The sequence below is a fragment of the Pelobates fuscus genome, chromosome 5 (genome assembly GCF_036172605.1).
Source record: "Pelobates fuscus isolate aPelFus1 chromosome 5, aPelFus1.pri, whole genome shotgun sequence".
In the NCBI taxonomy this organism is placed as follows: domain Eukaryota; kingdom Metazoa; phylum Chordata; class Amphibia; order Anura; family Pelobatidae; genus Pelobates; species Pelobates fuscus.
Window position 1 is genome coordinate 302,043,167 of NC_086321.1, and position 15,110 is coordinate 302,058,276.

At 40.4% G+C, this 15,110-nt stretch overlaps 1 protein-coding gene across 1 annotated transcript; it reads left to right on the forward strand.

Moving 5' to 3' along the window:
* Positions 1-108: 108 nt before the first annotated feature.
* LOC134611544 (serine protease 57-like) lies at positions 109-14,679 on the forward strand. The gene is made up of 5 exons (XM_063455505.1): positions 109-215; positions 5,421-5,568; positions 8,790-8,934; positions 9,050-9,310; positions 13,946-14,679. The coding sequence occupies exons 1-5, from the start codon at positions 164-166 to the stop codon at positions 14,102-14,104; spliced, it is 765 nt and encodes a 254-aa protein (XP_063311575.1). The 5' UTR covers positions 109-163; the 3' UTR covers positions 14,105-14,679.
* The last annotated feature ends 431 nt before the right edge of the window (positions 14,680-15,110 follow it).

A 15,110-nucleotide genomic window follows, 5' to 3' on the forward strand; every position in this document is an offset into this window, starting at 1 on the left:
CACAAATTGTTAAGAAACTTTTAAATCCCACTTCCTCTCTGCAAACTATCCTTACAACATCAGACACTGATGAAATTCCCTAACAGAAATCTCCTTATAACTATAAAATGAGCAGTGTCTGTGCTTCTTCTTTTCTTTACAATTGGAAAAGAAACCATTCGCCATGGAATGCCTGGTGATGCTGATAGCAGCTCTTTGCGCACTACCCATGACAGGTAACATTATTTTTTATAGGAAATAATAGAATTATCTTTTGCAGGTGAAATACTGGCATTCTTGGTGAAGCACTTGTAAATGTAGAGAACAACTGTCACTTCCAAGAGAAAAAATGATGTCTGGTGCACATGTAAGCACACAATATTTGGGAAAGTGACAGTTCCTCTTTAACCCCTTAAGGACCAAACTTCTGGAATAAAAGGGAATCATGACATGTCACACATGTCATGTGTCCTTAAGGGGTTAAAGGAACATGATAGCATTAGAAATACAAACATGAATTCCTAATGCTATAATGTCACATCACTGTTTCGATTCAGACCCCAAATTAAGTTTAAAAAAAGGTTTTAACTTACTTTTTATTGAGCACTGAGACTTATTCAATGCAGACACCGACTTCACTTACCATAATGTGATCTGGCAGGAGTTGCATCTTGGTCTTAACACCCAACGCTCCTAAAGAGCAGCATTGAGGACAGGAAGGGCATGTGAGCAAGTGAGATCAGGGGCGGACTGACAGGTAGGGCAGATTGGTTACTGACCGAGGGGCCGAGTCTGTCAGGGGCCCGGCAGCACAGCCATGCTTCTGCTGTGGAGATCAAAGATCTCCACAGCAGAAGAAAGTTAAAGAAAGTGCTGTAAGAAGGTTGCAGGGGCCCATAATGAGTCAAAGGGCCCCTGCAACCCATCAATCTGCAAATACCTCCCCCCCCCCCATCATTCAGTGAGAGACCTGGCAGCATACCTCTCACTGCCAGGTCTCCTCTCTCCCTGCAGCACTCAGAGCTCCGTGTGAGGATGGGAGGGGGGCAGGAAGTGACATCACCCCCTGCTTCCCTCTCACAAGGAGCACTCACAGCATGGATGGAGGGTGAGAAGAGGAGCCTGGCCTGACAAGTGCTGCTTCAGGAGATGGAGGGAGAAAACCATCACATTGTACAGGTAAGCAGGCCCATACACACGCTGCCCCCCCAACCCCTCCTCAATACATACACTGCCCCCCATACACACACTGCCCCCCATACACACACTGCCCCCCCATACACACACTGCCCCCCCATATACACACACTGCCCACTCATATACACACACACTGCCCACCCATATACACACACTGCCCAACCATATACATACACTGGCCACCTATATATATATATATATATATATATATATATATATATATACACACACATACACATACACTGCCCACCCATATATACACATACACTGCCCACCCATATATACACATACACTGCCCACCCATATATACACATACACTGCCCACCCATATATACACACACACACTGCCCAACCATATATACACACAATGCATACACTGCCTAACCATATATATATATATATATATATATATACTGCCTAACCATATATATATATATATATATATATATATATATATACACACACACACTGCATACACTGCCCACCCATATATATATATACACACTAACACACACACACTGCCCACCCATGTACACACACAGCATACACTGCTCAACCCATAAATATACACACACGCAGACACTGCCCACCCATAGATACACACACACTGCCCACCCATATATACACACACTGCATACACTGCCCACCCATATTTACACACACACTGCCCCCCCATACACACACACACCATACACATACATACATTGCCCCCATACACTGCCCTCCCCATACACACATTGCCCCACACACACATACACACTGCCCCCATACACACATTGCCCCACACACACACATACACTGCCAACACACACACACACACATTGCCCCACACACCCTACACATTCACTCACTACACCCCCCCCCCCCCCCCACACACACACTGAACCTTTCACACACACACACACACACCACTGCTCCTATGCCCTACTACAGCCTCATGTCCCAGCAGACCCCAGGTAAGTTGTCAAACTGTTCTCAAACGGTTTGACTACTTACTTTAAAATTCTTTTTAACATTTACTTAGTCCTTAAAGGACCACTATAGGCACCCAGACCACTTCAGCTCAATGAAGTGGTCTGGGTGCCAGGTCCCTCTAGTTTTAATGAAGCAAAGAAACAAAGTATATACACTAAAAAATACACGTATACTGTGATAGCTCCAGGTGAACTTGACAACCACCTGTGAAAATATATAGCAAATAGACAAAAGTGGAAACCACCCAGAATATGTATAATAGATAGAATACAAAAGGACAACCTGATATAGGTCAAATTTCCTTAATTGGAATCTGTGTGAAAATTGAAAAAACTTTCATAGCGTAAAAAAGTAAATATAAGTAGTGTTTAAAGTGAGATTAGAAGTGCACTCACAAACAAACGATCATTCAGGCCTTTCACCCTCTCAGGGGTAGTGTGATGAGTAAAGATATCCTCCGACACGATATATGTGAATGTAAAAAAATGCAATATAGTGAAGTATGTCTAGAAATATATAAATTCACATTTATTCATTGCACTTACAAAATAGCAGCATAAAAAGGCATCTCTCCATAAACATATGGAACTCCTGGTGATGACAGTCGAGTATCCACAACCCAGAGTCAGGAAGAAGATACAGCATTCAAATAAATAAAAGTAAATAAAAACAATATAAGTACATATGTACTTATATTGTTTTTATTTACTTTTATTTATTTGAATGCTGTATCTTCTTCCTGACTCTGGATTGTGGATACTCGACTGTCATCACCAGGAGTTCCATATGTTTATGGAGAGATGCCTTTTTATGCTGCTATTTTGTAAGTGCAATGAATAAATGTGAATTTATATATTTCTAGACATACTTCACTATATTGCATTTTTTTACATTCACATATATCGTGTCGGAGGATATCTTTACTCATCACACTACCCCTGAGAGGGTGAAAGGCCTGAATGATCGTTTGTTTGTGAGTGCACTTCTAATCTCACTTTAAACACTACTTATATTTGCTTTTTTACGCTATGAAAGTTTTTTCAATTTTCACACAGATTCCAATTAAGGAAATTTGACCTATATCAGGTTGTCCTTTTGTATTCTATCTATTATACGTATTCTGGGTGGTTTCCACTTTTGTCTATTTGCCCTCTAGTTTTAACCCTGCAGCTGAAAACATAGCAGTTTCAGAGAAACTGCTATGTTTCACTAAGGGTTAATCCAGCTTCTAGTGGCGGTCTCACTGACAGCCGCTAGAGGAGCTTCCGCGATTCTCACAGCGAGAAGACAAGCTGGACACACATAGGAAAGCATTTAGTAATGCTTTCCTATGGGCGGTTTGAATGCTGCGCGGCTCTTGCCGCGAATGCGCATTCGAATCTGACGTCGGCAGAGGAAGGAGAATTCCCCAGAGCCGAGAGAGCCCGGCGCAGGAGAAAGGTAAGTGGCTGAAGGGGTTTTAACCCCTTCAGCCCAGCGGCAGGGGGGCCCTGAGGGTGGGGGGGGGGGGGCATAATGACCCTATAGTGCCAGAAAAACTAGTTTGTTTTCCTGGCACTATAGTGCTCCTTTAATATTTTGTCTTCGAAGGGCCCTGGATCTAATTTTGTCCGGGGGTCCAGAAGGCTGTCAGTCCATCCCTGAGTGAGATATTCGTCCAGTTAAATACTTCTTATAGGGAACATTGAATTCTACTCCTTTAGTGGTCTTTTACAATATGCTTTTTTTAATTGGTGGACAGTTAATTTATCAACGTTAAAGGTTGAGTTATTCAGCTGCTATAGGATTGAGATTATCGACACCAACAGTGTCTTTAAAAGGGAATTGACACTGCCAAGGATTTTTATTGTTATGTTTAAAAGAAAATGGAGCATCACATAAAAAATAGTTTAACACAAGTTATTTTCAATGTTTTATTTAATTGTGTAAATTCCTGAGAAGTGACAGTTCCACATTAAATGAGAAAATATCATATTTTAAAAATACATACGCATATACAAAATATATATCACTTTATTGCTGAAAAAGTTAGGAAAGCTGTGAAATAATGAATTTGGAAGGCAATATTGTCCATTTTGGTCTAGCAATATCATAGTATCCATGCTCACCATAAATAAGGTAACATAAGATCGTAACATGTGTTGGAAGCAGACAAATGCTTCTGCATTCTCAAGCACAAAATCATAAGTTGTAAAGCTTTATGAATACGACAGTAACCTGCTTTGGGAGATGGGAAGTAGATATTCTTTAATGATACTTACAGGCAATCATTAACACTTAGTAACATTTAGCCTTTATTCACTTACTTTGTAATTGTGAAGAATTAACAAAAGCAATTGCAAATTTTTTTACATATTGGAAAACACAAATTGTCATCTTTCACAATTGGTGAGGCAGATCCCATTAAACAGCAACGCTAAAAGATATAGAAAACCTGTCTAGAAAGTGAACGACATACTTTTATAGATAATCCCATATCCTAATCAGTAGATAACATTGAAAAGAGAAAGCATTCAATGATGACCAGAAATAAAGTTACACCACATGCTGTTACCCAAATCAACACTATTACACACACTATTACACAGACAGACTAATACCTACACCCACAGTTACAAACACACATTATGACAGAGACATTAGACATGTGCAATTTGTTTCATTCAACGTAAATTCAAACGAATTTCGGGCAATTTAGGACATTCGGATGCTTCGAATTGCCGAAGTGCGAAAGTCCAAATTTCAGAAATGCAAAATGAACCAAATTGACAAATTTCGGAAGTGCCCAGGTGCTTCGGTTTTCTTGACCAATAAGCTAGTTCCTGGCACTGGAAGCCCTTTAGATGTGTAAGTGGTTGTGGTGGCAATCCTGGCCCTTGGAGCCCTACAGATGTGTAAGTTGTTGTGGTGGTTAGGGGTACGGTTAGGGGTAGGGTTAGGGAGGCCTACCGAATACCAAAGTTCCGAATTCCCAAAGTTCCGAATTACCGAATTTCAGAAGTGCCGAACCAAACCGAATTGCCGAATTGCGGAAGTGCCACATTTTTTTACTTACCAGAATTTCCTAACCAAACTGAATATTTTGCCCATGCACATCCCTAACAGACACATACATACACACAGACCTATGTACTTACACATAAAAATTCACACAATTATCTGTCTACAGGTACCCACGATATAAATGTAAATATTGATGCTGCTAATAGAATGCATGTACACTTATAACTACTTTTCACTGTGCCTTACTGAAATTGTTACATCAACAGTTGGATTTCGGATTGTTGGAGGGCGTGAAGCCAGAGCACATTCCAGACCTTACATGGCATCTCTGCAGATTGCGAGCAAACATTTCTGTGGTGGTACTCTCATCAATAAAAAATGGGTGCTAACTGCAGCACACTGCATGGAGGACATGTAAGACATTATGAATTACATAATACATTGCACCATATGCTCCAGCAACCTATACCATCCTAAATCATGCAGTTTCTCTGCATGTAACGATAAGCACAGATCAAAATGATGAGATATAACAAACAGTTTAGCTTAACGGCACATCAGTTTATTTCTACTTAAAGCCAATCTGTTTGCCTCTATTGACTCAGCAAGTAGTTAGTCTTCATTTACCAAACTTTATGTTGATTTTTTTGTATTTATTTGATTCTTGGGAGCTATTTTGGAGGATATTTTAAAGGAATACTGTAGGCACCCAGACCACTTCAGCTAATTGAAGTGGTCTGGGTGCAATGACCCTGGCACTTAGTGCTGCAATGTTAAACGTTGCAGTTCCAGAGAAACTGGAGGGCTCCCTGAATTGAAACGGGCCTTTAGTGCATGAGGACTTCCAGTATCAGTTTTTTTCCCATAGGAAAGCATTGATTCAATGCTTTCCTATGGGTAGGTCTAAAGCGTGCATGCCATTTGTAGCGCATGCGCATTAGCGCCTGCTCATCATGGACTGTAGGAGGGGGCGAAGCATCATTGCAGCGCCAAGGGACATTGGAGCTGGAAAAAGGTAAGTGAATAAAGGTTTTAACCCTTTATTTACCAGGGCAGGGGGGAGCAAGGGAGGGGAAGGCAGAGGCCATTCCTGGCACCATAGTATCCCTTTAAATTACACTGCATACTGACCATAAAATGATTTAATATAATCTGCCGATTAAACTAGCAGAAATAATAACCACCCATATATATTGCAAATAAATTCAATTGCATACTTAAACATTCAACAGTGTATTCTGGTAATCTGTAAAAAACTAAACACATATAGTGCAACACTGTGTTTAAAGGACCACTCTAGTGCCAGGAAAGCATACTCGTCCCGCCCGGCTCTGGAAAGGGGAAAGGGGTTAAATCTTACCTTTTTCCAGCGCTGGGCTGAGAGATCTCCTCCTGCTCTCCTCCTCCGATCCTCCTCTTCTCCTCCCCGTCGGCTGAATGCGCACGCGCGGCAAGAGCTGCGCGCGCATTCAGCCGGTCGCATAGGAAAGCATTTATAATGCTTTCCTATGGACGCTTGCGTGCTCTCACTGTGATTTTCACAGTGAGAATCACGCAAGCGCCTCTAGCGGCTGTCAATGAGACAGCCACTAGAGGACATAGGGGGAAGGCTTAACCCATTCATAAACATAGCAGTTTCTCTGAAACTGCTATGTTTATGAAAAAATGGGTTAACCCTAGAAGGACCTGGCACCCAGACCACCTCATTAAGCTGAAGTGGTCTGGGTGCCTAGAGTGGTCCTTTAACAAATAATTTCCAACACACCCCTTTTATATGTGTTTTACTTTTCTTAAAGGGAAACTCCAGTGCCAGGAAAAGAATACGTTTTCCTGGCACTGCAGGTTCCTCTCCCTCCCACCCCCCAATCCCCGGTTGCTGAAGGGGTGAAAACCCCTTCAGTTACTTACCAGAGGCAGCAACGATGTCCCACGTCGATGCTTCTTCCTCCGCGCCGCTCCTCCCTCTGATTGCGTCGGCCGGTGGGCGAGACTGATCCCGCCCACCGTCCGGGGAGACCTAATGCGCATGCGCGGTAGCACTCACCATAGGAAAGCATTGAAAATGCATTACAATGCTTTCCTATGGGGAAATGAGCAACACTGCTTGATGTCGCTTTCTGAAAGAGGAAATGATGAGGTCACTATGCCTTATGTACATCCTACTCTCTTGTGGTTCTTTTTCTATGTGTTTCTTTGCTGCTGTGTGGAGCTAGTAAAGAGAGATTATGCAAAATACGAAGCCTCCTGTCATGTTGTAAAATGTTGCCACAGTTTGATTTTAATCTTGCACTTGATTGCACAATACTTGATACGTTTTGCTGCACTTTCAATTTGCACAAAACACCTTTTTGAAAGAAATTGGAGAACAGGGCCCTTAACACAGTATTATTCACTGCATATTGTATAGCAATGCATTATTCAGTATAGCTTAAATATCACTGCATTATTTGCTGCATACTAATACTGCATTATTCACGTTTATCACATTGCACTGTATTCCTCATTACATATTACACAATACTACATTATTCATTGCACATCATACAACAATGCATTATACATTGCACTTTACATATTACTGAATTATTCACTGCACGTTAAATAGTACTGTATTATCACCTGATATTGCATAGCACTGCATTATTTAATGTATATCACATTGCACTATATTATTAACTTCATATTACATTATACTGCATTATTCATTGCTCACTACACATCACTGCATTTTTCATTGCATATTACATAGCACTGCACTATTGACTGCACATCACATGGCATTGCATTATTCATTGCACATTACATAGCACTGCCATTATGTATTGCATATTACACAGCAATGATATATGCATTGAATTTTAGACAGCACTGCATTATTCATTGCATATCACACGTAATTGTGTATTACCCAGCACTGCATTATTCATTGTACATTATACAGCACTGCATTAAAGGGACACTAAAGGCCTAAAACAAGAAGTTTGGTGTATAGATGATTACCCTACAGTCCCACTGCTAAATTTAGGAGTTAAAACATAATTTTTTTAACTCCCACAACTCCCCTGACTGTGACTGACACAATGACTGACACAGCCTGCATAAATGAATTGTTTAATTTTCAATCAGGGTTAACTTGCTTTAGAAGTTTTTATCTCCTGCTCTGTAAATTGAAGTATAATCACACATAGGAGGCTCTAGTATGCTATTATCAGGAGCAGGAGATAATACATTTTAGATTAAACAGACTGTATAATAAACCTAAAATACCTAGGTTCCATTACAGGAAGACACTGCAAGTCTCGTGCAGGGAGGCGTGATTAGAGCTGTATAAGCAAAGTGATTTAACTCTTAAATGTCATAAAATTGAGCAGTGACACTGCAGAGGCATGATCTATACACCAGAACTGCTTAATCAAACTAAAATTGTTTTGGTGTCTATAGTGTCCATTTAACTTCATATTACATAGTGATGCATTAGTCATTGCCTACTACCCCTAATTACATTATCCACTGCACATTACACAACACTACATACTGCATTGTTTATTGCACATTACGTAGCATTACATTATTTAGTATTAGGCAGCACTCATGCAGATTGAATAATATTATCATGTAATTATCTTGCGGGGCAGGCCTGTGAATTTATTGCGTGTGGTACTCGGCGCTCACAATTTGCGTGCTCCAGACAAATTTGTGCAGGTGTTTAGTGTACAGGAATCCGTTCAACACCCAGAGTACAATCGTAACACATTTCAGAATGACATTCAACTGCTAAAGGTAAGAAAAGTGTCTTGTCATTGTGTAGTCCTAGCGTACAGGAAGATGCATTAATACATTTTGATTTTGTTCTTGTGTCAGAAATAATATTGCATTGTCTCTTATTTTCCCCTAGCTAAATGATTCTGTTTCTGTGTGTCCCTATGTGAATACATTGAAAGTACCCTGTGCCAACTCAGATGTATCCCCTGGCACTCCCTGCTCAGTGGCTGGGTGGGGCTTTATCTCTGATTTTGGTGTTGAACCAAAGGCTTTAATGGAGGTGGATGTGGATGTAATTACCCGTTCGGCATGCAATTCTTCCTGGGAAGGAGGCATCTATGAAAGTATGCTGTGTGCTGCCAGCCCTGGGCAGAAAGCTAAAGGTTTCTGTTCTGTAAGTATTAAAAAGAGACACATTTTCAAATATAACCTATTTTTATTATTCTGGATTTTCTATGAGCCATACTAGGCACATTTCGTTTCTTCAAGGTCATAGTCAACACAGGAGGTAAGTGAATTCAGTGAAACTGCAGTCACATCCAGTTTTCCTTCTTCTTTATCAGTTCTTTATATTCTGTTTTGATCATGCATCCACTCTGCTACTCATGCCTTTTGTCATAATGAAACCCCTGTATAGTATGGTCTAGGCAAGCTGAGAGCAGGCAAATAGCCTGTTTCTTTTTATAATGGCACAAGATGAGCTAAAGCCAGCTTGAGAGCTGACCGGGGACCCACCGAATGGCAGGCTTTTTGAGCTGTTGGCAGTTCTCAGTGTTCTCTTGCACCCTGTTTTATGCTTTCTGTAGGTGTGCTGTGATGAAACTGTGACCAAAACAGAAAATTTAAACATAAATAGTTTGCCTGGTAATCCCCAGTCCTCTGCAGTAAGCCATACGGAAGAGGATTTGGGGTGTTGACAGGCAAAAGGTAATGGTCAGTAGGTGTTGCCAGTGCCACCAAAGGGCATGTACCCGATTAAATGTAAAGATTGAGAAATATCAATTAACTGGCAAGATGGTTATGCTAAACAACTTGGAGGTCTGTGCCTACTAGGCCTTGCAGTAATATATTGTGAGGGATAAAACTGGGAGATTGGAGATCAATAGCTCCTTTCTGTCTAAAAATCGGTACTAAATGCACAAAAAAGCTGACTGCTGTCTTTATTAGATCCTTAATAGCAATAGTTTACCGAAAAAACAGTCTCCCTTTATAGTAGCTATAGCCTGACCAATAAATCAATGATGTCGGTGGCTAAGGTCTGGTTACCAAAAAGCTAACAAAGAAATCCCCATAAGGTGCATTGGCAGCAATAAAAAATCATAGGATAAGGAGTTACAATACTGGTTAAATACAATGTTGCAATGATCAAAAAGTGATCAGCTAAAAGTAATTCCTTCCTTCCTAATTCTGTTTGGGAGGTATAGGTTGGAGACCAGTTCCCATAATATTTGTGTAGCGACTTGTAACCCACTCTTCTGGTATCTTGTCTAACCGAGAGCCTGTACACCAGTCCCTAATAATCTCCCAACACCTTCAAGGGTGTTCTAATCTGTTACTGACTCTAAAGTAGAGCAAAATGCTGCCTAATGTGCCATCACAATCGCTGCAAGGACATCACTGTGAAAGTAGAAAAAGATTACATTAACCAGTGAGGGTCTAAATACCCATAGTGTGCAAAACAAGTGGTGAGGTGAAAAAAATAAATAATAAGGCTAACGCCCGACGCGCGTTTCGGTGTACTCAGACACCTTCGTCAGGGGCTAAGGATTTGTCACCTGGGAAAAGCCGGGACTTTTAAATCCCCTGTGTCCAATCACCATCGTCCGTACCTCCTTCGTGGGCCGGTCACATGACCGGAGTCCTGTGACGTTATGACGCCCTGCATCATGTGACTAGGGCGTCATGTTTCCCTGTCCGCCCACGTGACTAGCCGTGGGCGGATTGGTGGGCGGGGCGAAGTGTGTTTGGCAGTTAGATTGACTGAATAGCAAACGTCAATAATGACGCCCTGCCTCACGTGACTGTCACTGGGTGGAAGCAGTGGGAGGGACCCTGTGACGAGCATCGATTTTGATTGACGGCTTCTGTTGGAATAGTGCCAGTCTTCCAATGGTTATGCTCCTTGGTCATCATATCTAGATGTATTTAATACACAAGATTTCCTCCATGATCCATTTGCTGTATATTCTCGACTTGTCAGTAAGGGTGGTAGACTTCGTATGGATGTTGATTGCTATGTTTTATAGTTAACTTATAGTGTCACATTCTGATGTCTTCCACTTCAAAAGTGTTTGAAAACCGATATTTCCCTAGAGGATTTTTGTACGCTGAGTAATTATGGTAATCCTCAACGGATGTCGTCCTCTATGGGGGATATAGTACAAAGAATATTTATATAGGTATAGATCAGAGGTTCATTTATGTAAATGATGTACCAGGATGATGCTGCACAGAGAGACGGATTGGGCACAGGTAAAGGAAATATCTGTATGTGCTGAGTGGTTAACTAATTTATTTACAGTGAATTATTTACAGTGTTGGAAAGAATATATGTTCCATATATTCATCAAGTTGTCAGTCGTTATGGATAGAGATTATGTTATAAAGGGAGTGTATGTGAACCCTTCATTCAGTCCATTGGGGGACAGGGTTTTCAACCGGTAAATCCAGTAACACTCCCTTTTTCTAATTTGTTGGTCCCAGTTTCCCTTCCTTTGATCCTGTTTGATCAATTCAATTCCCTGAAATTTCAAGACTGTAGGGTCTCCACTATGTGCATTCTTTACATGCCTAGAGATAGGAGTCTCCATATGTCTGGTTGTTTTAACGGAATTGATGTGTTCAAGGATCCTCCTTCTGAAGGGGCGGAAGGTTTTCCCCACATATGCTATTGAGCATTGGCAGGTGATTAGGTACACTAAGCCTTTTGAGCTACAGTTAAAAAAGGAAAGTGTGTCAAAGTGCTGATTTTTGGTACTGTCGGTGAAGGTTTTTGAGTCTTTTTTAATGTATTTGCATGCCTTGCACCTCCCACATTTGTACGTACCTTTGAGGTTATTTGTTAGCCAATGCGTTGGTGCTTTAGGTCTCTGAAAATGGCTGTGTACCAAAGAATCTTTAAGGTTCTTACCCCTCCTTGCTACAAGCGCTACCTGTGCTGGGATGATGTCCCTCAGGTGTTCGTCCTGTTTTAACAGTGGCCAAAATCTGTGCATAATTGATCTTACACAGTTCCATCCAGCATCGTACGTGGCTATACATCTTAATTGCTTGTTGTCTTGTTCCATCAATTTCTTGCGTGGAACAGTGTCCTCTCTTATTAGGCTCTCCCTGTCTACTAAGAGGGCTCTGTGATAGGCCCTTTTAAGACATTTGTTGGGATACCCCTTAGTCCTGAACATTATTCTTAAGGCCCTGGCCCTGGTTTTAAAGTCTTCAATATCTGTACAATTGCGCCTGAGGCGTAGATATTGTCCAATGGGGATTCCCTTTTTCTGGGGTGTTGGGTGGTGACTCTTCCAGTTTAATAGGCTATTTGTGGCCGTGCTTTTCCTAAATAGATCGCTTTTGATCGTCCCATTTGGATTGGGGATCAAAGTAAGATCTAAGAATGTCAAGTTTGGGGTTCCTACTTCGGTAGTAAATCTGAGGTTAAGGTCGTTGATGTTTAGCAACTGTACAAATTCTAGGAACTGGTCGTGTGTTCCAGTCCATACAATCACTATGTCGTCTATGTATCTTTTCCAATAGTGGATACATTGGACTAGTTGACTTTGTGGGTGAGCAAATACTATTTTTTCCTCCCACCATCCCAGGTGCAGGTTGGCATATGAGGGCCCACAAGACGTCCCCATAGCTGTTCCCTGCACCTGGTGGTAGTATACCCCATCAAATAAGAAGAAGTTGTGTGTTAGTATGAACTTAAGTAGTTGTGTAGTGAAATTGCTATGTTCATATAATTGGGTACCTCTTTGACGTAGGAAGTAGCTTGTGTGTTCTAGACCCAAGGAGTGGGGAATCGAGCTGTACAGAGATTCCACATCTAAGCTGCACAATAACGAATGTGGGGGCATCTGTATCTCATATTCATTTTTGGAGATTACATTTTGGTTAAGTCCTATTTCAAGGATCGTTTTAAATTCCTCCTGAAATTTCTTAGTGGGGTCATGAGGGATAACTTTGTAGGTATTTACATCTGTCAATATTGTTTTAGTCATATCCATAATGACCACGTTGCCCCCTTTGTCGGATGGTTTGATTGTGATTTCCTTGTTATTCTTTAGGGAGTCTAATGCTTTTACTTCTGCAGTGGTAAGGTTTGAATTGGGTGTGAAATCTAAATCTGATATTTTGATTTTCTCAATCTCATTGCACACTAGTTCAACGAATGTCTCTATATACTTAGCATCTGCTAATTTGGGGCAGTATCGACTTTTTTTCTTTAAGTTGGTTAGTGGAGGTGAGACTGATTCTCCACCTTCATTTTCTTCTAAGAGTCCCACTAATAGCATCGTCATTCTGTAGTCTTTAGGGTCTAGTCCTAGCGTCTTTGCTTTTTTCTCCTCAGTAAGGAGATAATTTTTGTGTAGCAAAAGTTTTCGGGCAAACAGGTGGATATCTTTCACCCAGGTGAATTTGTCAATACGTGGGGATTTCTTTGTTAGCTTTTTGGTAACCAGACCTTAGCCACCGACATCATTGATTTATTGGTCAGGCTATAGCTACTATAAAGGGAGACTGTTTTTTCGGTAAACTATTGCTATTAAGGATCTAATAAAGACAGCAGTCAGCTTTTTTGTGCATTTAGTACCGATTTTTAGACAGAAAGGAGCTATTGATCTCCAATCTCCCAGTTTTATCCCTCACAATATATTACTGCAAGGCCTAGTAGGCACAGACCTCCAAGTTGTTTAGCATAACCATCTTGCCAGTTAATCAACTGTGACCAAAACAGACCATATTTTTTTTATTTTTTTCTATTCATCCTGTTTGTGCTGAATATTAAACAATGTTGTGCTCTTGCCTGCAGGGTGATTCTGGAGGGCCGCTTGTATGTGAAAACCAAGTTCAAGGAGTGGTATCTTTCTCTGGAATACGGTGTGGGAATCCATTCTTCCCAGATGTATACACTCGTGCAGGATCTTTTCTGGCATGGATCCAGAAAGTAATAGGGATATATTGCTATTAGGAATAATGGAGAACAGATCAATGGATCATATGGCAAACTGCATCTCTAAATGAATGAAATTATGTGTATGTATTATTAATGCTGTCACTTCATTGTAAAGTATCACTCATACTCCTTATTCATATTGTGTTAGGGCTATAACGACATAGACTTGCTAACAGGCACCATTGTTAGTGTTTTAGTCTCTGAAAAAACATGGAATTCACAAAATCCATTAAAGAATCCAAGTCATTATATTCCATAGAGAATATAGTAAACAACTTCTCAACATTAGACAATCATTCATACACTTTCAGATTCAACAGTAATTTCTGAGTGTGGTGATGGCATGTGTCATCAAGTAAATACAGCAAGTGCTAACATACATACAATGTATAGATAAATACAGTCCTGTAAATACATACAATAAATAGTCCTACATTGTCAGTTTGTGTCAAACAAAGTTGTGTATCATTTACTTATGTATCTCTATGAAATTTGTTGATGCTGGATAGGAAAACGATAATAATAGTAATAATAATAATAAAATGTTTGTAAAATAAAGCACAATAAAATATTTTTATATTCTAGCAGACTCTAGCAGACAGAAAATATACGTGACAATTCAGCCACTGATGAAGCTCACAGGAACATTTAACTCACTTTAGCAATTAACTTCTGCTCTGTTAATTAAACTTCAATCACACACAGGAGATTTCTGCAGGGTCTAGCAGCCTATTAACAGAGTATGAGATAAACAATTCTTATTTAGGAGCAAGACTATGACACTATATAAGAACGCTTCAGCAAAAATCAGTAATCCTTTTTTTGACTCAGATATCTTCGAAATTAATAATGGTACTAGGCAAGGTTGCCCTTTGGCCCCACTATTATACATTTTGTCAATAGAACCACTAGCTGCCTTGATCAGGCAAAACGTTAATATAAAAGGAATAGTAATGCGAGAAAGCGAAGTTAAGATAACTTTGTTTGTGGACGATATTATTCTTACTTTAGTTAACCCTCA